This window comes from Neltuma alba, unplaced genomic scaffold (genome assembly GCF_004799145.2).
Source record: "Neltuma alba isolate B1F8T4 unplaced genomic scaffold, ASM479914v2 tig00013012_pilon, whole genome shotgun sequence".
NCBI lineage: Eukaryota > Viridiplantae > Streptophyta > Magnoliopsida > Fabales > Fabaceae > Neltuma > Neltuma alba.
In genome coordinates this window covers 112,252-139,140 of record NW_021637360.1, presented here as the reverse complement: position 1 = coordinate 139,140, position 26,889 = coordinate 112,252, and the positions used below count along the sequence as shown (strand labels likewise).

Genomic DNA, 26,889 nt, shown 5'->3' with positions numbered 1-26,889 from the left:
TTCTTTCATTCTCTTGCCAATGTTTGCATATGACATCACCAACTATATTAAACCAAAGTGTCGATGTCAGGAATGTTTTTGCACACTATTTTAGCATTTAAGAAAGTAGGGTCTCTATTTAAATAATGTTAGACATTCATTTGCTGTAAAACCAATATAAAATCTATCATTTATCATAGTATGGATAAACTGTGCTTTTTATTTCGTATTTTTTCTTACAACTTTATATCATCATTCAGGGTTGGTTCGGCGTCCAGCTGGAGTTCTCGGGCAAGTCCATGTTGCAACTCGAACGCGACCTGCTGATGCTTTGTGGGCATTGGCTTATGGAGGTCCCTTAGCTTTGCTTCCCTTGGCAGTGAGCAGTGTACATGAGATAACCTTGGAACCACAGATGGGGGTTTTCTTTGTCTTTAGCAACCACATCTCTTGCTTCCTCAATATTTAGAATTATATCCTTGGCTGTACAATATCCTAGGAACAATGAAGAGTTATCTCGCGGCAGAGGACCTGAGATTCTTTCAAAAATTTTGAATTATCTTCTCCAGACTCTATCTTTGCTTGGTTATGGAAAGCGAGAGTGTAGGAGAGAGGAGGAGCTGTTGCTGCTGTTGTCACTCACTATGTCAATCCCAGAATATCAATGACAAGCTTAAAGTACAACTCTTCACTACCTTGCTCTCTTAGATTTAAAAAATTTGGAGTTTGTGCAGTTATGGAATACAAAAGAAGCTTCTGTCATCACTTGCAGACATGGTTTTCACTGAGTCAGCAATCATGCGAGATGCTAATGCCATTCAGATGCTTCTTGATGGTTGCAGAAAATGTTATTGGACTATTCCTGAAAAGGACTCAGTGAACACATTTTCCCTTACTGGGGCAACACGTCCGGTGGGTGAACTTAATGCTCTAGTTGATGAGCTCTTAGTGGTAGTTGAACTTCTAACAGTGGCAGCGCCTCCTTCAATGGTCTCTGATGATGTCCGGTGTTTGCTAGGATTCATGCTTGATTGTCCACAGCTCAACCAGGTAATGTAGTGTAATGCCAAGATTATGTCTTCCCTTTGTTGGGGCATTGTTGGAAATGGTTGTTCTAGGCTGGCACACACATGATAACATTCTATAACGCCTTTTTTTTTTTTTGGGGTGAAAATGGAATACGTATTCAAGATGCTTATGCGGTCTCTTATTGCGTGGCAGGCTTTTTTATCCAATCTAGTTTCATGTTACGATAATATTATTATCTAGAACACCAACCAGACAAGTTTTCCCTGTGTAGAGTTTGAGGAGTGGGTTGAACTCTGTGTGGCTTATGAACAATGCAATTTGCTATGGATTTTATTAAATATATATTGATATATTGATGCTGTATAATTTTTAGGGGGTCAGATATGTACATATTGCATGCTTGAGGTGGTCAACTAATTTTTTCCTGAATTTTTCTAATAGAATTTCATTACTGGTTGCTCTAGAGATTGGGGTTTTGCCACACTAAAGCTTGTTTTTGGATGGGACCCACTTATTATTTTGGTAAATGTGTATTTTTAGTGTGTTAATTTTAGAATAAGTTTTAGTTCACTCCTTTAACTTTCTTAAGTCTGTTTTTACTCTTTTAACTTTGAAAATATATTAAGAAATTTCCTCTTTTTTTAACACGTTAATTCACTTAATGGAAAATGCTCCCATGCAAGTTAGTTAACTTATAATTGTAACCACATCATTATGCCATGAATGAAGCAACTAAAAATTTAATATTTATCATTTTTGAAGAAGTACTGCTTTTTTTTAGTTAAAAAGCAAAAGCTCAAATATCATATTATTGATTTAATCCGGTTGGTTCTCTAGATTTGGATGCGCCATTTAACATCATGTAAACATTTTCTGTAATTTCGTTGCATTAATGGTGTCAAAGAAGAAGAAATGTTTTATTTTATCAGAAAATTTTATTATATTTTCAGGATTAAAAAGAAATTTAATAAAGTTAAAGGATCACATTGAGACTTAGTGTGAAATTTAAAAGTATATTTTTACCTATATTTGTAGGGGTTAAGTTTCTCATTTCTTGTGTTTTCGATTTCTGATCCATATATCTGTGTCTTCTCCTTTCCTAAATTTTATTTTTTGTGGAATCCTTTTTCTTCTCTACTTTTAATGACGAGTAGATAAGATTTGTCATATAAGACAAGAATCATGTTGATCATATATGAGGAATAGTTGGTGTGGCATCTATTGAGGAGAAGTTGGTACAAAATTGATTAAGGTGGTATTGGGCATTGGGCATGTACAAAGAAGGTTGAGAAAGGCATCTCGTTGAACATGATAGTGGTTCAGATAGTGTTGAGTTTCAGGGATATTGCTGCAGGAAAAGAATTTCCGGGATTCTTAGAGTAGCAGAAGAAAATCCAGGATTACTGCTTGGCCAATATTTTTCTGCTGCATGCTCTGTTAGGTTTAATAACATTTAATGACATAAACTACATTTTTTTTACTTCCGACTATTACTAATCTCATGTTTATTTCCTTTTAAATTCTAAAAGTCTAATGTGAACCATTATCTCTTATTCTTTTAATAAACAAAGTTCTCATTAAACTATTCTCAGAAATTGTACTCCTTGTTTACTTCACTTTCCAGGTTGCTAGGGTGTTGCATCTGTTCTACAGGTTAATTGTACAGCCGAATACAGCTAGAGCGCGCACATTTGCAGAAGCATTCCTAGCATGTGGTGGTGTGGAAACTCTTCTTGTTCTGCTTCAGAGGGAAGCTAAGACTGGGGACAATGGTGTCTTGGAATCAATGTCAAAAATTCCTCAACCTGAAAAAGCTACCGTTGGTGGTAATAGTGAAATTACAGAACAAAGTCAAGATGATGAAAGACCAGCTGAGAAAAGTGAAGCAGCCTTTAGAAAAAAATGACCAAGATTCTCAACTAGTTGATAATAGAGGTCATCCCGATTCAAGTTCTGCTGTTGTGAATATTGAAAGGATGAAGTCTACTTCTGAAACTTCTAGTGTCAATAATTTTGTTGTCATTTCCATTCTGATAACTGTGTAATGCTAACATGTGCCATTATGCTGTTCAAATTGATCAGTGATGGTATTGTTGTCGGGATCATAGCCCTCTTGGGTGCATTAGTAGCTTCAGGGCATCTGAAATTTGACTCTCATGCTGCTCCTGATACAACAAGAAACCTTTTGGGCGTTGGACTGCAAGATGGGGGTGGCACCATGTTTGATGACAAGGTTTCTCTTTTGCTTTTTGCCCTGCAGAAGGCTTTCCAAGCAGCTCCCAACAGGCTAATAACTAACAACGTTTACACCACTTTGTTGGCTGCCTCGGTATGATGAAATTCTTCCATCACATCTCATTTCATATTAATAGAAACGTACATGTCAGTGACTGTTAGAATCATGATTTTTTGTGGGATTATTGTTTAATCTTTCATTTTCAAATGCTATTCCCCGGGCTTTCTATGACAGCCCTTTCTAGTTAGGGTTTGATTTGTCTTTTTAATTGAGTTAATGGTCTCTATATTTTGTCAGCCACTTCCATCCTCTGCCTTATTTCCTTTATATCCTGCTTGGCTTTTTTATTCTTGCTACTAATGCTGCGTCGGATACATGAATATGTTGCTTCTCTTCCCTCCCGCCCCTCTCTATTTCAGATCAACATCTCCTAATATCTTGACAGAATGGGTCAAAATGTGGAATTTTGGAAGAAAATATATTTCTTATAATTTTGAATATAGCACAATGCATCTAAATATATGCACTGAGTAAAAGCATGAGAATAATGACTAAAATGAATACAAACATTCTAGTCACTAACCCTTTCTTGGAAGATATTTACAAGGAAAAAAAAATATATTTCCATCACAAAATATCATATGGCAAAGCCCCATGATGTCTGTACTCTATATGTTTATTTAGAGAACCCCGGGGCAAAATGTCAAAAGCTGAGCAATTTTTTTTTCCCCTTGGGATGCAACAAAGCTGAGCAAGTTCCTAAAATTTTAAAAAAAAAAAAATTTCCCTTTTGGTTGTCATTTTTTTTCTTTTGATGAAAATCTTTTTTTTTTAATTGTTCTTTTTTTATTTCAGATCAATGCCTCTTCAATGGAGGATGGTTTGAACTTCTATGATTCTGGTCATCGTTTTGAGCATTCACAACTTCTGCTGGTGCTTTTGCGTTCTCTTCCCCATGCACCCAGGCCTTTGCAGTGCAGAGCACTACAGGTTTTAGCTTAAGTTCCTATTGCTTGCCATCCGCATTTAATGTTTGTAATTTGTTGGTTCCTTGTTTCATGAGCCTGAAAATCATGTCTATACTTGGTAGATTTATGCTCCTGAATTTGTCTCAATCTACTTATCCTTGGATGTACCTTCTTGATTGTGTTTGAATTTCTCATTACATACTTCGTGGATTTGATATTGCCTTGCTGGTCTCAAGTTTCTCATGATCAGGCATCCAAAAGTTAATAGAGAGTCATAGGAATAGTTTCTTAGCTTCCTTTCTTCCAACAACTGAATTTGTTTATTTCTCTATAAATTAGATAAGGAAGGTAAAAGACTTCAAAATTATCATGTGATAGCTTGCTATTATTGACTTGGGAACGTAAAAGAGTAGTATTCAATTCATTAGTCACTTTTCGCACCATCTTTTTCCTCCCATTTACATGATAGGAACCTCTTAACTAACTAGCTGACCCTATTTCCTTTTGATGAAGACCAGCTGACCCTTATTAACCTCATGAAGAAAATGTTATTGGGTTTTTATCTTAATTTCAATTTACATTATTCTTTAAAAGTTATATTTCGTTATTTTAGAATAAAAATAAGGTATCTAGTGTCATCTTATCCTATCTAGGATTTAGTTATTTTATTCCATCTTTTAGGATTTATTATTTTTTTGAATAGGTATACCTAGGACTCTATAAATGGCCTAAAAGTTCTCTCATTTGTTAAACCTTTTGGATGATTTGAATTAAGTTGATTGTTTTTTCAGTCTCTCTCTTAATTCTCTATATTTCCTCCCTTCTTCTTCTTTTTCTTTCTTTTTCTATCTCTCCTTCTGCTTGTCTCTTCCCCTTCCGCTCCTGTGTTTTACCTCACCTTCGTGACCATTATTGCTGCCATGTAACAATAGTCCTCCTTCAAATTGATCCTTGTCCTCAAGGATAGTTACAATTCAAAAAATTTAAAAATTCAGTACAATGCATTTTTCTTGTCATGGACCTCTGTTTTCTAAGATTTAGGTTAAAAACACATTGACTATCTTATCAACATCTAAGAAACATTAAAAACCCATTGGTGTTCAAGAAGCCTATAGCCCTTGCACCTCAAGCCCATTTCTATGCTTGACATAGGATCAAAGTGGCCATAGATGTTCTAGATCATCAAGATGCAACTTGGCCTGCTGTTGCCAAAACAAAAAGCCCATCTGCCCTCTTTCTTGCCAAGCCTATTGCTGCTCTCATTTGTCATTAAGAGATTTTTTCCCCCTTGAAAGATGCTAATCAATAGTTAAAAATTATCTATAAATAAGCATAGTATCAATTTTGAAGAAAAAATTCACGGCAAAAAAATCCATAAATATTCATCCAAGCTTGATCCAGATCCAAACCAAACTGAATGAAATGACTTACGGTACTGAACCAAACCGATTGAAGAGAAAACTGAGTAGGTCCCACGAATTGCCAAACTGGTTGGTTTAATTCAGTTGTTTTTTTTTTTTTTTCCCGCCAAAACCAAACCAAACTGAACCTATGAACATAATGACAGGTTATCGGACCATGCTTCTAGTGATGGTGCTAGATGGACGAGAAACAAGCTTTGTCACTATATGGTACATGAAATTGTAAAAGTGTAGCATCCAGTTCATCAGAGACCTTTTACATCAAATTTCCTACCTATTGTGCTTATGGGAACCTCCTAACTAACTAATCCTTAATGTCTTGCTAACCATTATTAATGCCACATAACAATTACCACTCACACCTTGATAAGTGTATACTCTAACGAGATGCAGTCCCTCCTTCTGAAATCAACATAAACTCTTCTTGTTTGCATTATTTACTTTTCTTTTTTCCCCTTGTCCTATATGAAATATTTTTCCCTGAGTCTTGATCTTGTGTGGTTCCTTTTGCATGAATGTTAAAATATGAATTTAACCTATTTATATGCCATGTCCACATGGGAAGCTTGTTCATTCGATTGACTTATATGAAGATTTCTGTCTTTACCTATATATGCATCCGAGATCTTGTTGTTTATGTCTTGCTTCTAAGCTATTTGCTTGCATACAATTTCAGGATCTTCTATTTTTGGCTTGCAGTCATCAAGAAAATAGAAGTAGTTTGACAAACATGGAAGAATGGCCTGAATGGATCTTGGAATTGCTAATTTCAAACAATGAGGTATTATTTTTGGTTTTCAGAAAATGTGAGCTAGGCGCTCATTCTGGATTAGAGATGACAATTATAACACATAACTATTTATCCTCCCGAAGCCAACTCTATTTTGATTGCACTAAACTTCTTGATTTTATATTCGAGATTGATAGTTAATTGGGTTAGTTCTTTGAGCAAATTTCTAAAATGTGGGTTTAATCAGGCCAGCCAAACATTCTTTCTCTTGTTGTAAGATAATCTCTAGCATAAAACGTGTGAATATGTATTTATATGTGTGCAGACATTTATAATATGTTAGAATCACTTTTGGAAGTTTAGAAAATATTCATGGAAATGGAAAAATACTTAATTGTTGGGCAGAAGTTTGATTTGCTATTGTGAAGAAAGAATTAAGAGTAGGTTAGCTATAGGACTGCTATAGTCAAAGTCTATGAGGTGGGGGTTGTGAAAGTCACTTTTTGGGTCTATAAATCTTATCTTCGGCTGAGCAGAAAAGGAGAGAAGAATTTGAATTTGGCTCAGGCATTGGAGTGGATTGGCTAATCTTTGTGTGATATATGTCTGTGTGCTTGTCTTGTATTTCTTTGTTAGTTGTAATTCATTGTTGTGTTGTAATCTGATGCTGTAAACGCATTCCTATTGTTGAGTTTTCATTTGTTTGACTTGCTGTGTAATAGAGTAGAGTTTTAGTCCCTGAATGTAACGATTTTAACCTCTGGATTTCATTTTCGTTTGTAATCTGCCTCAATACATTAAAGGTTTTGGAGTTTGTGTGGGGTCATAACATTATACATATAATTGAAATCGGCTGCGAAGCAATTTTTCTATCATTGGCTGAAGTTTTCATTCGTTCAACTATGTATGATATAGGCATAAGGCAACACTCCTGTCTCTCCTAGCTCAAGGTTCTAGGAGATTATAATCTGGAAAATCTGATTTTATTTAGGTAGGGTTGTTATATTATTTTAATAGATTCATAAATCCTTGCCATACAGCAGCATTGAAGCAAATAGGAAAACGGGGATTATAATATGGAGTATAGAATAACATCTAGAATGCTTAGCACTTTGATTCCCAACATTTCTTGTCAAGCTGGCAAATAGGTGTTGATCGTTCCCACCTTGCTACTCAGATTCTTCAAACCGCACTCTAGGTGCTGCTTTTATCATCAATCAACTACTTGAGCATTGGTAGATGGGTAGGACACCTCTGTCTGACCTGATTCAATCTTCTCTTTATGAAATGATGATCTCTTTCAACATATTTGGTCCTGTTGTGCTTATGGGATTCTTGAATATTCCAATATTCTCCATGTTGTCACACAATACCTTGATTGGACATTCAATTCCAATTTTGAGCTTTTTAAGTACTCTGTCCAGACAGATGCCTTCACAAATTCCAGGTGGAAGGGTTTGAAACTCAGGCTCAGCTCTTAAAATATGCTACTATAAGTTGTTCCTTGTTTTAGAAGGTAACTAGCTTGCGCCATATAAATTTATGGTAGTCTATAGTTGATCTTCTATCAATAACTAAATCTACCCAATCTGCATCGGAGCAAACCTCTACTGCTTGGTGTGTTGCCTTCTTGAAATAGAGACCTTTTCCTCAGTTGAGTTTCAAGGTATCTTAGTATTATGAAATAGAAATCTTCGCTTGTATGTGCTTACGTATACATGCATGTATCAACACATGTATAGATAGTACATATTCAGGCACGCACACACACACAGACGAATATATAGAGATAGATTTATGGACAGACTTGTGTGCATATATAAACACACACATGGGTGCATATGTATAATCACTTGTGTACGCACATGCGCACAATAATATACTTATGCGGAGGGTGGGGGGAATCATTAGTTATAAATCCGTGGAACTTGAAATCCTTTTGTAAAATTCCCTAACCGTGCTACTTATGCATTTTATGTTTAACAGATGGCGCCAACCAAATCTTCAAATTCAACGAGTCATGGAGAACTAGAGGACCTTATACATAACTTCCTTATTATCATGTTAGAGCATTCAATGCGGCAAAAGGATGGATGGAAGGTTGCTATTTAATAACATTATTGCTTCTCTTTCATGTTAACCTGCTTTATGTGACAGTTGATTTATGTCTTGTATGCTTTTTGGCAATGTTGCTGTTGACATCCCCTACATGAGCAGTTTGTCTGTCTGTCTTATGTTCTGTATTTGATTCTCATTGGGCGAAATTCTATCTCTGTGTTGCTTTCTTTATTTGATTCCATTGGTTGAAGTTCTAACTTTCAAACTTCTACCTTAGATTTGGTTTGAGTTTTTGGATTGTGTGCCATGTCTGGTGCACAACTGTTGGGATTGCTAACATAGAATAGAGTGCGCGCTTTTTTCATGTATAGTAATTGAAATTCACTGAGGTAAACTGCATCTCAGCTTTCATTATTCATAAAGGACAGAGTGATGCATATGTAGGAGCATTATGGTTATCAAATCGGTACCCAAAAACTGATATGCTAATCAAATTTGACTGGGGGTGACTGAAGATCAGATTCGAATTCCTAAGATTTTGGAGGCAGATGGAAATATGATTACAATCTAGAAAATAAATGACAGGATTAAAATACATTGCTTAGTGGGCTTGATGAGCTTGGGCTTCGAAGTCTGACTCCTTCTAACAGCAATGATATCCTCTATTGCAAGTATTACATGCGTTTTCTTTTATTTTTGATTCCTTGTTTGTAATTTTGTTTTCATAGTCATCGGAATGGACTTGCTTTTTCTATAAAAGGAAAATATGTAGATAAGTGGATGTTAACCTTGGCGAGAAAAATAATAAGCAAGAAATGTTATTCTTGGCAACTTGAATCAAAGTACAAGCTGGGTATTTATATCTTTCATCACTGGTTACATTGTATTCCTTTTGTCAACTATTATCAGAATTTTAAACAGAACAGCAATTGACACGTAACAACATCTATGTTTGCAAACTTGACACTTAAATATCGTGATTTAATTGATGTCAGCCTAAGCGTAGATGTTATCACATCAATAATTGATACAATAGTTACCGGCTGAAATGATTTGTAAAGTTTCTGATGCCACACTGGATATGCTAGTTCAATTGTTGTTTCTTCATATTCCTTAGTGTCTCTGGATAAACCTTTTTTTTTTTTCTTTTTTTTTTTTGAATTTACCCCTCTGTTCCTTTTTATAAGACCAATTTACCTACTTTACACCAAAAAAAAAAAAGTTGATGTCTTTAAATTACCTAATCTTTCCACAAGTACCCTTCATTAAAATACTCTTCTCGCCTGATTAATTTAAGAATTTTAAAATACTCTCTTTTAGTTTTTTTTTTTTTTTGGAAAAGAAAATCCACTAATGCCTATATCTTGCAAAATGTCTTATAAATAGGAACATCAAAACATTCTAAAAGATGTCTTATAAGAAGGAATAGAGGGAGTAATATTTTTAACTTTTTGATCAGTTTTTCTGCAAACCCGCTGGCAATCATGCTCAAACATGTAGCTGTACTTGCTTTACTAGGCCGGGAAGAATTAAATTTCTTGGTTCTATGAAGTTTTTTTCAGTAGACTAGCTAAATGTTTTTCTGTTTCTGTGAGAATTGATTATTATTATTTTTTTGATATAGTTTTGTTTCCATACTGACCACGTAGATTTTATGTTATATTCTAACCTTGTATTGCTTTCTTGCTTATTTGATCTGATCCATGTATCCCTCCACTATTTAACTTATTTTTGATCGTCAGATTGTCTGCCTCCATGAAATCTGTTTATCTGCTTTATTGATATTGGTTGGTGTTGCTCTTTTTATGTAGGATATTGAAATGACAATTCATTGTGCAGAATGGCTTTGTATTGTCGGCGGATCTAGTATAGGAGAACTTCGAAAAAGGTGAATTTTTTTTGCCTTTTTAAGCTACCTGTAATTTTCCCTCCTCACTTCCTTTGTATGACCATTGTATCTTTTTAATTTGTTACTGTTAGAAAACATAGTAGACGGTTTGACATAAATGCAAGAGTTGATGAAATTCCTAGTGACCTATTAATGGGAGGTGTGATAGATGTAAGTGAAGTGTACAAAGTGTGTGGACTTGCTGATTTTCATCCTAATTTATTCGCAAGTTTGGGATTTTCAGTCTTAGGGAGTTTGTTCCTATTTTATTGTTTGTTAACTAGCATTTATTAGTCCTAATAAGCTTTGGGATTGTTATTTGTTACCAATCAGGACTGCCACTACTCAAGGACAATAAAATTTGACATTTCTTGTCAAGTTTTTCTCGAAGCCTTCTGATAAACCAGACTTCTTGATGATCTTTGTAAATATCTTGGGGTGTCGAGCTTACATTCATATTATATCTCAATGAAGGCACGAACTTGATCCTAAATCAATCAACTACTTATTGTTAGGATACTCTCCTCACTACAAAGGGTTGCAAATGCTATGATCCCTTTACAAAAAGGGTTTTTCACCTCCATGGATCTGGGCTTCTTGAACAAAAACTATTTTATTCCAAAGCTGATATTCCAGGGGTAATTCATCTGAACAAATAGCATCTTTATTACAATATAGATTTCTATCATTGTTCTCAACTATCCTTGTGACCTTGATTGCCAGATCATCCTTAAGACCTTTAATGTGAGCTACTGTTTGTCTCAGTCTGTCTCTTCCAGATTTGGTTTTTTCCTAGTGTTGATCAGATTCGGTCATTGAATCTTGAGCTTGAGTTTTAGGTGCTGTCAGAAGCCTTGGATCAATGGTTTAGTACGAGAATAGTAGAGGCTGCACTAGAGAAGAACACAGAAAGGAGAGTTGCAACTGAGAGAAAGAAAGAGATTCAATTTATCAGCAAAGTGAAACTCAAATTACTCCTACTACAGTTAATATTGGTGTGATTTGCATCGATTAGATAGTTGTTCTTAACCATTTGATTTATTGGTTAATTTGTTTGCTGGTGACAGAATCTAACTGACTAGGTAACTGTCCTGAGAACAACCCTGCCGTACTATGTCTCTTTGTTTAAGTTTCCAGCGGGGGTATGTTGTGGTTGTTATAGAAAGAGTGAAGATAAGAGGAAGAAATGAGAATCAGAGGGAAGGAGAGAATCATAGAGAAAGGGAAGAGAGGGAAAAGAGAGAGGAAACAGAGCTGGAACTGAATACTTCTTTAAGCAAACTATCAGCAAAAACAATAACAGAGGCTCCCCTATTTATCTATACAGCTGCATAGATTTAGTATAACTGAGCTAATGTCCTAGGATCCTGACGAATTAAACCTAACTACCAAAACCATTCTTATGGCCTTATAGAATAAGTAAGCCATTAACTAACAATTTGTGGCTCATTGAGTTAGTTAAACCACACCCTTAACCCTTTCTTAATATTTTGCAGCTTACCTAACAGGGTAGTGAATTGGATAGACAACATTATGCTTGGCTTTCTTGGATCTGGTTGTGGTGAGAGTAAAAGGGGTCACTTGGTTAGTCAGGAAGTGTGTTGCAGATCAAACAAGGAGAGGGGGTTGGGTCCGGCTGTTTTTGGTGTTTGAAATATATCACTAGTGGCTAAGTGGCCTTGACAGTCTTCCTTGGAGTCTTCTTTTTCTTTGTGTCATAGGTTGGTCAGAAGTAAATGTGGTATTCAGCAAAATGAATGGGATTATTCAGCAAAATGAATGGGATGATAATTAGGGATTGGTGCTTCTGAATCAGGCTCCTAGAAGTTATCTCCTTGTGTATTTTGCCCCTTATATGCTTTCTTTTCATGTCACATTTTTTTCTTTTCAAGGACTAGTGGATGGGTTGGTGAAGCTTCTGCTCCTTAACTACTATCAGTTATCCTCTTTGCATAATGCTTTTATTTCTAAGTTCTTAATTGGCAAAGTAGTCTCTGTTCATCAAAGGTTCAGATTTTGAGAAATGTTAATGCTAGACTTTTCCTGTTCTGTAATATCATTTGTTGCTCAATCAAAGGATATGGAATTTAGATTCTTTGGGATCTTTCATGTGTCTGTCTTTCTTACTTCTTATTTAAAGTTCAAATATTACTCTTCTGGGTTCAAACTTTGCCTAGAAAGTCAGGACCCCTTCTAAGGTAAAGGCTTTTGTTTGCATGGCAATGCTTAATAAAATGAAGGAAAATGATCAGCCTTGTATTTGAAGGTCTATAAGACTTTATCACCAAAATTTGAGTGATTTGTTTTGGAAGTTTGCAGTCATTAACCATCTCAAGAGACTCAAGGACCATATGATGCCTTATGACCTAGCTTGTTTGGTGCATTGGAATTGATTTTGATGGAAATGGAAATGAATATGGAGTTGGAAATGGATATGGCCATGGTCTTTAAAAAGATGTTTGGTATGGGTATGGGAATCTAACTTAATTTTTAAATAAAATATATATTTAAAATATGTAAATACTAAAATGCCCTTTGAAATTGGGGGAAAAAAACCTCCTCCATCCAACCATTCTTCATCACCGTCGACAACTACCATTGGCTGCCCCTCAAAACTAAAATCATCCGCTAAGAACCAAATGTCATGGAAACTGAGGGGGAAAAAGAATCAAAGCAACAGTACAAGGCACCCAAAAATTACCATCCAGAAATAAACCAGAAATCACCATCAATGACTGCCAGAAAAAAGAAAGCTAGATTTCAAAGTGAAAATCATGAAGCACAAGCAAAAATCATGGTTCTTAGATGCAAAAATCGCCATTGTGACTGTCAACGTTGCTGGAGGAAGAAGATGGTAATTGGAAAGAAATTTCCACCTGTAAACTCAGATTTGAAAGAATAATGTCATCACTGTTGAATGAAGATCCAGAAATTGTCGCCAACATTGTTGCTTCACATTTGGTTAAGAGGAGAATGATGATGGAAAGCAAAGAGGAGGAATGGTGGTGCTTGTAGACTTCACAGTTGAAGGGAAAAACAGACTCTAAGGAGGCCACATCATCTGCAGTGAGGTGAGATGATGTGAAACTTGAAGGTTGGCAGTGTGAAGCTTGAAGGTTGGCAGTGTGAAGCTTGAAGGTTGAGGGAAGGGTAAAAATGGACTGCATGGAGATGGAATTGGCTTCCATGGGTTGCTTGATGGAAGCCAATTCGACCTATTTTGGTGGAGCTGAAATTGCAGAATTTTCCAATTTCATCATACCAAACAGTCAGTTTGGAATTCAATTCCATTTCCATTTCCATTTCCAATTTCTGCATGCCAAGCGGGTCACTAATGGTTTCTAAAAGGGGGTAGTTGATAGAACTGAGAAAAACATATGCCGGGCCTTTCTATGTTACAACTCCCTTGAATTTGAGTCAGGCCTTGGTCATTGGTAAGAACTAGAGTGCACAAAATGCATGCTTAATTATGAAGTTGAAAAAATGGTAGCTGTCTATGCTTCATTTTAATTGATGGAATTTAAAGGAGAAAATCATGCCAAGACTGGTTGTGACAAAAATTTGGTGGTATAAATGATGATAAATATGACATTCTAGAGTCAATTGAGGAAGAGCTTTTCTACCTCTTCTCATAGTAGTGCATTATTCGCTTCTGTTGATAAAATAGTTTGCATGTACAATTTACTATATCCTGTATATGTCATCATATGTTTGTTCCTTTTTGGTTTGAAGACGTGAGGAATCATTGCCTATATTTAAGAGGAGGCTCTTAGGTGGCTTGTTGGACTTTGCTGCTCGGGAATTGCGGCTTCAGGTAAGGATTTTCTTGTATGTATATATATACTTTTGCAAGAGAATTTTTTTCCAGTCATTTCTGCTATTCTGGTCCCCCCACGTCTACACACACTGGACCTAGGAAGCTAATGGCCTGTTCAGTGTAAAGAGGGAATCAGAGTATGATTCTATTGCACTAGGAAACAAGATATATGATGCCTATTCTGCCCATGTTATAATTATTCATAATTGCCTTGAAGAGAGTATAGAGATAGAGAATATGGAGAGGGTGAGACGAAGATTATTAGAAATTAATTGCCTTTCTTTGTAAGTAGTTAATGCTTTAGGATGCTGTAGTTAATACCTAGGAAACTAATGGCCTGTTTAGTGTAAAGACGGAGTCAGAGTTTGATTCTATTGCACTAACAAACGAGATATATGATGCCTATTCTGCCCATGTTATAATTATTCATAATTGCCTTGACGAGAGTATGGAGATAGGGAATATGGAGAGGGTGAGACAAAGATTATTAGAAATTAATTGCCTTTATTTGTAAATAGTTAATACTTTAGGATGCTGTAGATATTCCATTTTATTTCGCAGATTATATAAATGCTTGTAAATTCCTATTATGTTGGCCAAATATGCTCCCTAGGCTGTATATATTAACAAAACATCTGATTTTCTTCAGCCTCACTTGCTTACAGAAAATGATCATGTAGTTGTGATTTTAGTCAAGAAATTCCTTCTTGATCATTGCCTGTGTTAAACAATCATCTGTGCAGACTTCAAATAGACACAGATTAGCATCCTGATTCATGTGGCAAAAGGAATGGTCAGCTTCACTTTTAGTTAATCCTAATCCAAACTATTGGACTATTCTTTTAAACCACCCAATCCAAACTCTTGATAAGAAACTCCACAAATAGAGTGATCACCTAAATGACAAAAAATAGTCTGGTAAGTAATAAACAGAGACTGAACGTCATGATATATGGTCATAACCGCATCTGAACACTGAAAGAAGGGCCTGACCAGTAACAAAAGTCACCAAACACCATGATCAATAGCCAAACACAAAGATTGAGGGGTTGGGTCTTGTAGATCAAATGTTTCCTAGAAAGGTTGGACAGACAGGGCTTGAAATGGGTGACCCATGCACTGTCATTTGTTGGTTCGTGGACAAATGGATAGAATCTACCAGTGGCATCTGTGGATGTGGCTGGAGCTCCAGATGGCAATGGTAAACATTGATGCCTTCTAGGGATGGTGGTTGCATGGTTGGGTGTGTGTTCCAAGAAAAGTAGGACATAGTGGCTGAATGTAGCAAATGGGGCTAGGAAAGGAAGTGCTTGAGGCAAGAAGAAAAATGCATAGATGAAGAGAAGTTAGGGTGAAGAGAGAGGCCAGTAATTGGGATGATGCGCAATCACTAGGGGCTGTGATACCATGAAGAGTATGGAGAGTGTGTGGAGGGTGAACATGGAGAGTATGAGACTGAGGACGAGAGAAATGTAGTTAACGAGTATTGACTCATGAAACTCGTAGTTATAGTGATATTTTAAGATAAGATCATAATGGCTAATAATTATAGAATAATTACATAATCAAATCTCCCGTATTATATACAACCATGAATAAATGTAACAACTTATTATCAACATGTCTAAACAATTTATTATTTTGTAAATTAGGGCTGTATTCCCATTTGCCATCCACAAAAGCACTTTGTTTTTCTTTTTATTTCACTTTCCATTTCTTTTCATTCTGTGTACCCAATGACTTGTAGATCCCTTCACTTATGCCTAAGCACACTAAGAAAACAAAAGTATGTTTGCAAGAGTGCAGTTCTCTATATCATATGTATGTTTTTCTTTGAAGAGAGTGAGAAGTAGCTGGAATGATGTCTACATTTAGTTTTTCCTTACAACAGACTCAAATTATTGCTGCGGCTGCTGCCGGTGTGGCAGCTGAGGGGTTGTCCCCAGAAGATGCTAAGGCAGAGGCTGATAATGCTGCTCAGCTTTCTGTTGCTTTAGTAGAGAATGCTATTGTGATACTTATGCTTGTTGAGGATCACTTACGGTTACAAAGCAAACAATTCTCTTCTGCACGTGTTGTAGATACTTCTCCATCACCCCTTTCTGGGTTGTATCCGTACAATAACAGCTCAGCCTCATTGTCTACAATTGGAGAATCAACAGAAGCTGTGGAAAATCGAAGATCTGTACTTAGTGATTCTGTAGGACTCCCTTTAGAGGTATGCATGCTGCAATCTTGAATTAGATGTGCATGTTGTGTCATAATAAGTTGTTTGTGAAGTTTTGTAATTGTGCATTTTCAGTACTGCTTGTCATTCCTTCAAGATCCTTGCGATGTTTGCATGGCAGCCCCTATTTAATAACACCTCTTTGGGGAAAATATTTATACATGTTCACCGGGCATTTGTTTTATTTTTATTTTATTTTTTCCTCAACTTCTCTAGTTTATGAACTTAGGCTTTGGACTTTAGAAGATTATTTATGGTTTGAACTCACCTTCTTGTAAATATATTCTGCATTTGTTCTTAGCCTTCTTTTTTGTTCTAGTCTTACGTGTGCTAATTTTTAATATTGGTGACCCTTGCTGTTACATTTGACAGATCCTTTCTTCAATGGCTGATGCGAATGGTCAGATCTCTTCTTCATTGATGGAAAGGCTTACTGCAGCTGCTGCGGCTGAACCATATGGATCTGTTTCTTATGCTTTTGTGTCATATGGGTCTTGTACTAAGGATATAGCTGATGGCTGGAAATATAGGAGCCGTTTGTGGTATGGTGTTGGCCTTCCATCAAAGACAGTGCAATTTGGCGGCGGTGGGAGTGGATGGGATTGTTGGAACTCTGCTCTAGAGAAAGATGCTGATGGCAACTGGCTTGAACTTCCTTTGGTAAGGAAATCTGTGGCAATGCTTCAAGCATTATTGTTGGATGAGTCTGGGCTTGGTGGTGGTCTTGGTATTGGTGGAGGGTCAGGTACTGGAATGGGAGGGATGGCTGCATTGTACCAATTGTTAGACAGTGACCAACCATTCCTGTGCATGCTTCGAATGGTTCTTCTATCGATGAGGGAAGATGATGATGGAGAGGAACATATGTTGATGAGGAATGCAACTGAGGATGGGATGCCTCAAGGAAGGAAACCCCGCTCTGCACTACTGTGGAGGTAAAACAATTTTCGATGTTTATCTTATTTCCAGTCCATAGTTTATCCATTAATGAATAGCCTCTGAATAAATGTTGACTTGGAGAAGTTTCATACGGATGGCCACAATTGGATGCTTTTTCCGCCTCTCTGGTTAGCCGATACTTAAGATGCACCTTTTCATCTTCACAGACGACCTCCTTAGAAATATTTTGATTTACTCTTGAAATAGAATCTTAATTGTCATATCTCAATTTTGTCCCCGTAGAACTAATTTCTATAAGGTTGATTTTTCATCTATCTAAAACAAATATGCACCACAAGATTGTTCAAGCTATTCAATGTCAGTGTGCTGTCTACACAATACACATGATGAACATTTGATCACATCTTTAGCAGCTTTGCATAACAAGAAATTTCAACATAACTAATTTGTACAGCATATTAAGTATGCCGTATGGACACAACCAATAATAGATGAAAACTGCATATGGTCAAAACTCCCAAGTAGTCAAGAGAAGCTTCCATGGTGATGTTAAAATATGTATTGTTAAGCACATGCTTCATCATCACTCCTCAAGTGGGGAAGTAAGTATTCTTTGAACCTAGTTTGAAACTCTAATTCTTCATTTTGTTCATAGAGGATGGTATTTTTCACCATATTGATAGCGGGCATATTATCATGCATAAACTTCATAGGTTTCTCCAAGAAAGTGTCTAACTCTTGGAGAACCTTCTTAATCAAGATTCCTTCAAAAACACCCAAGTCAAGTGCTAAAAATTCAGTTTTTGCTTCTACACGGCTCCTTATAAAAATGTGATGCTTCGTGCTCCTCCATGTAGCTAGGTTACTACATCAAATGTAGTGGACCTTCTATTTGTCAGGGAGCCTTCCTATTCTTCACAGAACGTGCCTTTACTAGGGTAAATCTTCAAATAGCCTAAAATCCTATAAACTCCTAAGTCATCTTTTGTTGTCTTGTTCATAAATTTTACCAGTGATTCTGGCAACTGATGTCGAGATGTGTATTAGAAAGGTAAATCAACTTAACCATTAACCTTGGTACCTTTTAATATCCTAGCATTGCCTTTCATCTTAAGATGAAGCTTACTTTTGATTTGCGTTTGGGTTTTGCACACGGATGCTAGTAAACCTGGAGTATACTTTCTTTGAGCGATGATAATGTCCCTCTTTGTCGTTGCCACCTTAATACCTAAAGAGGGCTCTTGGGCCTGATGGTGTCTTGCCATTATGATTATGGAGGAAAAGGAAAAGCTTGAAATGGAGTAGTTGAATATTGACATACACAAGGCTTCTTATTTATAGGGATGCAAGACAAGGCTTTAAAGGCTCATAAGTATGTCATAATATTTCTATTAATTACATAATCTTAAATTACTGATCAGAAAAATTGTTAAACCAGCCTATTTACTCTTCAAGAGCCATAATCTCATGACGAGAATATCATCCACAAGAGTGATTGAGGTTGCAATTTCCGTAGATGCTGACTGACACTTTGACACTGAACCAATTCCCCCAACAACAACATCACCCACTGTTGCTTTACTTTTGTATGAACAATATCAAATATATCCTAAAATATCTGCATTTTTTTGTGTGCATCTACACGTGCGTGCGCACACGCATATCTTCAGCAAATTTAAATTTCCATTACTTCATTGTTGTTAGTGTCCTTTATTCATTACACCTGCATAAATATTTAACTAACACTTTACAGTTTTGCAATTTTTTCTTTCATCATTATTTGAACAAATTTTTTGAAGACATAATATGAGGAAAACATTGATGGTTTATTGAATTATCTACTCTTTTCTTAAACAGTGTTCTTTCACCTGTTCTCAACATGCCAATTTCTGACTCTAAGAGACAGAGAGTTTTGGTAGCCTGTTCGGTGCTTTATTCTGAGGTTTGTGTTTTCAGTGCTGAACATATTATTTTTACGTACTTTATGAAGCATGTGTCATTTGCCCTTTTTTTAAAAAAAAAAAAAATTTCTAGACAACCATGATGATGGTACAACTTGTTGTCAGGTATATCATGCTGTGGGCAAAGACCAAAAGCCTCTTCGTAAGAAATACCTTGAGGCTATTGTACCCCCATTTGTTGCTGTCTTAAGGAGGTGGCGGCCTGTTTTGGCTGGAATTCATGAACTTGCTACTGCTGATGGTTTAAATCCTCTAACTGTTGATGATCGTGCATTGGCTGCTGATGCCTTGCCCATTGAGGTATTTTCATACGCATTTATACTTAACACTGGATCAAATATATATCCATACGTATTGCTGAATAATATGATTAAACCAATCACACATGTGTAAGACAAATTTCTAAGAAGGACACTGGTCTGTGTTTACAAAAGGCATCCACATGTGGATATCTCTGCTGAAGCTTTATCCACCTTGGGGTATTAACTACAAATGAGCAATTTCATGTTTGTTTCTTTATACTCGTCACTTAGTTCTGTGCTTTTAGACAGGATGGGATTTATTAGATATTTTAAATCCAAAAAATTTTGTTATGTAATTTGATTAGGCATGCGATCTTTGCATAGACCAATTATCTATTTAGAGATGCTCCTATGCCTTCGGTTAACAACATAATTCAGATCATTAATTTCTGAATTCTTTCATAGTACGTAGAGCTATAAGGGTCACAATTGGAGCCCTAAACACTGAGCCAGTATCTAACTAGGGCCTCCCACTTAGGCACATTGTCATTAAACTGTAACAATGGAGTTTACTCTAGCCCAAATCACCTCATCATTTCAATGAACACCAATTATTTGTAGTGGTCACAATGTGCACTTGTTGCAAATAGAGCACAATGGCATCATAGGATTCATGCAGTTGATACCACATAAGGGATGTTTGGTTGGAAATCAAACCATTGTTTTAAAAGTGACTTTACAGTATACGAAGTAAGTATGTGAGGGGAGTTTTATCTACACTTGTGTGAAAGCACTTTTTAAAAGTGCTTTTGGGTTAAACCTAACACCCCCTTAGTGGGATAAGGGTGATTATTGTTTCAATGTGCTCTTGTTTACACTAGAGGGGACAAGAAACTGAAGTGCCCGGTCAATCTTGTGCATAGCTCTAGTTGTAGATCACTTGAAAGGAAAATTCTAAGTGGTGCAAGATGGTCTCTTGCATTTGCCGGTGATCATGCAAGATTAATCTGGGTTTGTCTTTTCATGAGAAAAAAAAGAAGAAGAGGAGTTTGTCAATTTTTTAAAACCTTTCATAAACTTGTTCAAAATCAATTCAAAACAAGTACTAAATGTCCTCCAAGTGATATGACCAAATTCAGATTTAATACTTCACGAGGATGATATTTTGGGAAACAAGGTATTATCTCGTGTATGATGCATAATCTTAGGCTTGATTTTATAATTCTACGATTTACCTGTAGCCATCTCATGGATTGTAGCTCAATAGGGGATGAGGAGGCCATTGGGTCTTGGCAGATGTTCCAATCTTCCCATGGTCAATCATAAAACAAAAACAAAATGTATCATGAATTTAATTAAGCCGGAAATTTTTGATATTATTAGATTAGTAATTACTCCTCCAGTCCTTATAGTTTTTGAGTTGATCGTGGTCCTAAATATAAGACCTATTTCGCGTATTTTTTAGTTTTTCTTAAATTATCCCTATTGATACTTCCTGAATCATAATCAAGTAGGAAAAGAAAGGAGAATATTAAGGAAAATAATTATGGTGTTTTAGGAAAAACGTGTCATATTTCATATAATTAACTAACTTACTTGACTTTTTTAATCTAACCAAATTAGTTAAATAGGTCTTATATTAAGGACCAGAGAGTAATAATTTAGTATTACATAATGATATAACATAATACATAGCATTATAATATAATTCTAATATAACCTATTATATTATATTGGGCTAAATTCTTAGGTACTCTAGTCTAACTTGGGATCCTAATTAGACCACGTTAATTTCAATTTTGTACTGCTTTTTCTGTGCAACCTTGTGGCTTTTTCATTTCAGTGGCAGTTATTATAAAGCTTATTTTAATATCAGAAACAGAGAGTATCGTAGCAATATGTCACTGCCATTCAAGTCTATCATTCAACATATCCAATTTGTGATCAATGTTCCGTGTAGTATTGTACTGTAGTCTCTTTTGTCCAAATATCACGATTGAATTGAGGCATGGAATTCATTATCCTTTTTACAATTCATTTCGTGTTTATTTGATCCATGAGTGTACTAACTTAAAACAAATGAATCATATATATTTCAAATGAGCACAACGATACATTTTGTTTTCTTAATAAATTTCATATCACTCCTCCCTTGGGGAAGGGACAAAGTCCTCTCTTGATCATAAACATCTCTTGCATGATTTTTATATACTCAAACATTGGCTATCTTTGTTACAAGTGAAGCTGTAAGGTGTTAAATTATTTGACTCCATGTGTAGGGAGCCATGATGTTTTTAGGTCAAATCACCACACTCATCATGGCCACTATGAGAATTGATTATGACATTTACTCAGTGGTACATGTATCATTTTCCTAGCAGGTTGTATCTTGACTAAATATCTCATTATCTATAACCATGGTCATCAGTCAACTTTGATACTCGTCATGTGTTACTGCCATCTTTGCTTGCGATAATACTTCAGGCGCATTTTAATGAATAATGAAATATGATGATTGAATTTCCTTTAAACGAAGCACAATGTATGCAAACAATGATCTTATAGTTGGCTTCTAGAGCAGATAACAATATCTTTATCTATCTGCACTGGGGGCCACCTCCATTACATTCATGATTGATGAAAGTAAAGAGCTGCTACAAGGGAGAGAAAATGCACCACTGACTGAGTAACCTTAAGCTTTTCCCTCCAATGTTCTGATACAATAATGAATGCAAGATGGGAGAAAATCCTTTGTGTGACATGTTGCAAGTGTATCCTGACTTACAGTGGCTATAATATTGTTCTGGTTCCATGGTTGTGATTTATGTACCACATGGCTGTAGTCCAAACTAATTCAGCATATGGATAGCAGAGCGAGCATTTGCAGATATGGACAGCAATCATTCACGCTAATATAAAAGCTTATAACAGCTATATTTAACATATTGTTGACCTTTAAAACTGAAGCATAATGAGTTGGTCTTTTTATGTTTGTGTTATTTAGTTCTATGTGCCTGTCTGTATAATTCTTCTGCAACATTGGATGTTCAAAAAAGGTTGTTGAGCGCTGAAGATATTATTCCTTATCTTACTTGGTACTCTTTTTTTTTTTTTTTGGGTGGATATAGCTACTTTTATCTAATGATGAATCTGTTATTTCTTTCAGGCTGCTCTTGCTATGATATCTCCGCCTTGGGCTGCTGCATTTGCGTCTCCACCTGCTGCAATGGCATTGGCAATGATTGCAGCTGGGGCTTCAGGAGGTGAAGCCCCAGCCCCTGCAACAACTGCCCATCTTAGGCGTGATACCTCACTGCTGGAGCGCAAACAGGTTAGGCTCCACACATTTTCAAGTTTTCAAAAGCCTCTAGAACTCGCCGGGAAAGCACCACCACTTCCCAAGGACAAGGCTGCGGCAAGAGCTGCTGCTTTAGCGGCTGCACGTGATTTTGAGAGATTTGCAAAGGTTGGTTCTGGACGAGGTCTTAGTGCTGTTGCAATGGCTACATCTGCACAACGAAGAAGTGCTGGTGATGCAGAGCGTGTTAAGAGGTGGAGTATCACTGAAGCTATGGGAGTTGCCTGGATGGAATGTTTGCAGCCAGTTGATACGAAATCAGTGTATGGGAAAGATTTTAATGCTCTGTCCTATAAATTTATTGCTGTTCTTGTCGCCAGTTTTGCACTGGCGAGGAATATGCAACGGTCTGAGGTTTGTTCACAATCTGTGGCTGGGTTTTCTAATTATTGAGAATGGTATTACCATATGTTAACTTTATTGTCTACTAGATTGACAGGCGTGCTCAAGTGGATGTAATTACCAGGCATCGAATCCATAATGGAATTCATGCATGGCGGAAACTCATTCACCAGTTAATGGAAATGGGAAGTCTTTTTGGGCCTTTAGCAGATCAGCTAAACAACCCACCTTGTGTATGTTGTGATATACTGTTCAAACTGGCATCACTATAGTTTTCATTCTTTGCATCGTCTAATATTTTTATGGGCATAGATGCCATCTTTGTAAGAGTGAGGAGAAGTATATTTGCCCAGAATGAAATTTGAAAAATTGCATGGCAAGTTCAACCATTGTATTTTCTGGCAAACTAGACTGTGTTCCTGAAATTCTTTATTTCTCAAAAGTCTTTTCTTCTCCTTTTGAATTTTTTTTTTCTCTTTTCAGGATTTCTTGTATTTTTAACTTACAGTCGCTTTAATTAAAATTTTCTTATACGTAAAAAAAAAAAAAACAAAATCACCTGTTAGGATTGATTATGTTTTATAATTAATTTTAATCTTAAATTTTTTCAGGTTTTTTGGAAGCTAGCTTTTATGGAAAGTTCTTCAAGGATGAGACGATGTCTGAGGAGGAATTACGAAGGGACAGATCATTTAGGTGCTGCTGCTAATTATGATGATTATTCTGTGGAGAGAAAGGACCAGAGTGCTCCAGTTTTGTCAGCAGAAGCAATCTCAATAGAAGAACTCGAAGAAGATGACGAGCATGCAGAAATTACGGATGGGAATGGTGTGGTCGTTGATATTGAATTGAAGGGAGAGAATGAACCCAGAACTTCTGAATCAGCTGAGCAAGCCCTGCATGCATCTATTGAATCTACTGGTGCTCAGCTTGCAAGTGATGAAAATTTTGTCCAGAATTCATCAGTGATTGCCCCTGGGTTTGTTTTTAGTGAACTTGATGAAAGAATTGTTATTGAGCTGCCGTCATCAATGGTCCGGCCACTTAAGGTTGTTCAGGGAACCTTCCAAGTAAGTTTTATGGGCTTAAGTTGGAAGTTGCTTATATTTTAAAGAGAGCTAACAATTTGGTCTGTGAACTGCGATGCCCATGTAGCTTTAGTCTCTTGAAAACTAATTTAGTGAGTGCACAAGACCATCGTGGCAGCTAACACTTGTAGAAAATTAGTGCTTTACATGCTATGAGTTTATTAGTTATTTTAGAACTGGGTCATCTATTCACTAAAGCTGAATAGATTTAACTATATTGCTGAGATCTAATAATACAAACTTCTATTTTAAGCTGGTGTGTATAAATATGTGGTTATTGGCAGGAATGAATAAAAATTCCAGAAAGCTGGGTGAGAAGAATTGGAGAAAAAACTTTTGCTCCAAAATTGGACACCCTGCTTTTGGCACATGAAAATGACTATTGTGTACACCAAATCTTGCTCGTGGGGGTTATCAGATGTCTCTCCACTTGACATGATGGATGAGCCTTTTCACTTTAAAAAATTAAAATAATCATAGATAACAACCCAAGTTGACGGTGCTTATATTGAAAGACAGTAATGGTGAAAAAGCAGTATGACGAGCTTGAACTTTCCTCCCATCAAGGTGACAAGTGGAGAGACAATCAATAAAGCCAACATGGAAGATTTGCTAAACATGATGCTCATTTTCATGCCTCAAGATGAAACAACCCAATCGCCTATTTGTTGGTCCAGTTTTGTTTTATCCTTTTTTATCGTAAATTTTAATTTATTAAAGAAATGGTCATGAAGTTTTGCTGCATTATAGGTCATGAAAAATTCCAGTTGCTTAGTTCAGTTCTTATTTAATTGATGTTAAATTGAGAAATAATCAAGAATATGCAAAATTTGTTGAATGTGGTTTTGATGTCTTCTACCTTGGGTCATTTCCACCAAAGTCAATTGAAAAGATTTGGTAAAGAGAAGGGAATACAAAGTTTCGTAGCATTGCATGGTCCTTGGGGTTCTGAGGTTTGTCTTGATGGAAAGAAATGTCTGTTTCACTGTTTCTGACGGCCAAGGAGATTGGGAAGCTTTGTTTCATTCAATAATTTTTCCATTTTAATTTAGAATTTGTCTTATATAGTTTTGTGTCAGAATCGAATTAATTTTCTTTATTTGAGGTCTTTTTATCCTATAACTTTGTTGATGTGTTCTTTTCCTATCGTTTATGCGGATTCTTTTATATTGAAGTACTAGGTAGCAATTATTTGTGGGATATTCCAAGCATACAATTCTGTACTTGCGCTAATATCATTTTTTGAGTGTACCATTTGAGCTAATATTCTTGTTGATGAAATTTCATGAAACTTTTATTTCAAGGGAAAGATATGTAAAATATTTTGCATGTCTTTGCTAAGCTATGCTATGTGTAGTAACGCTGAGTGCCCTTCTCTGGTTGAAGGTAACCACAAGAAGGATAAATTTTATAGTTGATAACAGTGAGATTAGCACCCCAAAGGAAGGGCTAGACCCCAGTTTTGAGGAAGGAGACCGAGAAAAGGACCGCAGCTGGTCAATGTCAACTCTTCATCAAATTTATAGCCGAAGGTGAGCCTCTCTCTTGCTCGCAAATTAAAAACTATTTAAGACTTTCTCCTTGCTTTGTATATACTTGCATTCAAGTCTGAGTATATCAACTTAGGTGGTATCTATCCAAGAGGAAATAGTTTAAATCAGCTCCAAAGTTGAGATTATATTGGGTTATTTTAATCTATCCAGCCTTATACAATGAACAGAATGGAGCCTATCTGTCTTCTGCTAGACCCTGAAGCCTCCTAATTTATATTCGTTTTTATTTTCATTAATTCCCTGAGAAGGGAAATTTTTATTCCTTCGAAATAAATCTGGAGCTTGATGTTCCTTTAAAGTTGAAGTTGCTTGTTTGGATATCAGCAAAGAATAGGTTTCAATATAATGGCATCTTTCAAAATTATAGATAACTCTGGTTGGTGGGAAGTGCTTGAATTTTCAGGGGTTCCTTCTGTCCTCTATATATGTTTATATTCGTGGCATGTCTCAGATATCTCTGCTTCCGTGTCTTGTTCTCTTCACTTATTGGTTCTTATTCAGGAGGACATTTTATCTTCTCATATACTTCACGTTCCATCTTGAAATTTCTTCCAAGAGTTGATAGAATACTTTCTTTTTCTTAAATGCTGAAGTATCTGCTTTTGAAGATTTTGTCCAGTCAATTTTTCTAAATGTTGGTTTCTGCTTCAGATATCTCCTTAGAAGAAGTGCTTTGGAGCTCTTTATGGTTGACCGATCAAACTTCTTCTTTGACTTTGGGGTACTTATTAGATGCACCGCTTTTGTAGTTCTCATAGCACTGTAATTCTGGCTGTTTCTCTGAAAATTCGGAATTTTGTGCTGATAATCCTACTCTTTATCTGTCTTTGTCCTCTTTTCCTCTTCAGAGTATTGAGGGGCGAAAAAATGCATATCGAGCAATTGTCCAAGCACGTCCTCCTCATTTAAACAACATGTATTTGGCTACGCAGGTTGAATCCTTTCGGTGACTCTATTCTTCTCTTTCATTTTCTTTTTTCTCTCCCTTTCTGTCTGGTCTTATGATCAGTATTTCCGTAAATGTACTTTAGTTCTAGCTTGGCGTTCTCTGCAGTTTAGTCTTTTATAAAGGATTGATACTTTTGGTCCAAG

General features: G+C 36.2%; 1 protein-coding gene across 1 annotated transcript in view; it reads left to right on the top strand.

Annotated features, from left to right (window-relative positions):
• Window positions 1–3,052: 3,052 nt before the first annotated feature.
• LOC114733521 (BEACH domain-containing protein C2) overlaps window positions 3,053–26,889 on the top strand; it is a 37,713-nt gene continuing 13,876 nt past the window's right edge. Inside the window, exons 1-16 of the mRNA XM_028920995.1 lie at window positions 3,053–3,337; window positions 4,100–4,234; window positions 6,310–6,414; window positions 8,350–8,463; window positions 10,233–10,309; window positions 14,042–14,123; window positions 16,018–16,344; window positions 16,726–17,288; window positions 19,111–19,195; window positions 19,320–19,514; window positions 22,623–23,168; window positions 23,246–23,389; window positions 23,768–24,226; window positions 25,631–25,776; window positions 26,449–26,518; window positions 26,646–26,729. Of these exons, the coding sequence (XP_028776828.1) occupies window positions 3,053–3,337; window positions 4,100–4,234; window positions 6,310–6,414; window positions 8,350–8,463; window positions 10,233–10,309; window positions 14,042–14,123; window positions 16,018–16,344; window positions 16,726–17,288; window positions 19,111–19,195; window positions 19,320–19,514; window positions 22,623–23,168; window positions 23,246–23,389; window positions 23,768–24,226; window positions 25,631–25,776; window positions 26,449–26,518; window positions 26,646–26,729 (3,417 nt within the window). The remainder of the gene's footprint in view (window positions 3,338–4,099; window positions 4,235–6,309; window positions 6,415–8,349; window positions 8,464–10,232; window positions 10,310–14,041; window positions 14,124–16,017; window positions 16,345–16,725; window positions 17,289–19,110; window positions 19,196–19,319; window positions 19,515–22,622; window positions 23,169–23,245; window positions 23,390–23,767; window positions 24,227–25,630; window positions 25,777–26,448; window positions 26,519–26,645; window positions 26,730–26,889) is intronic.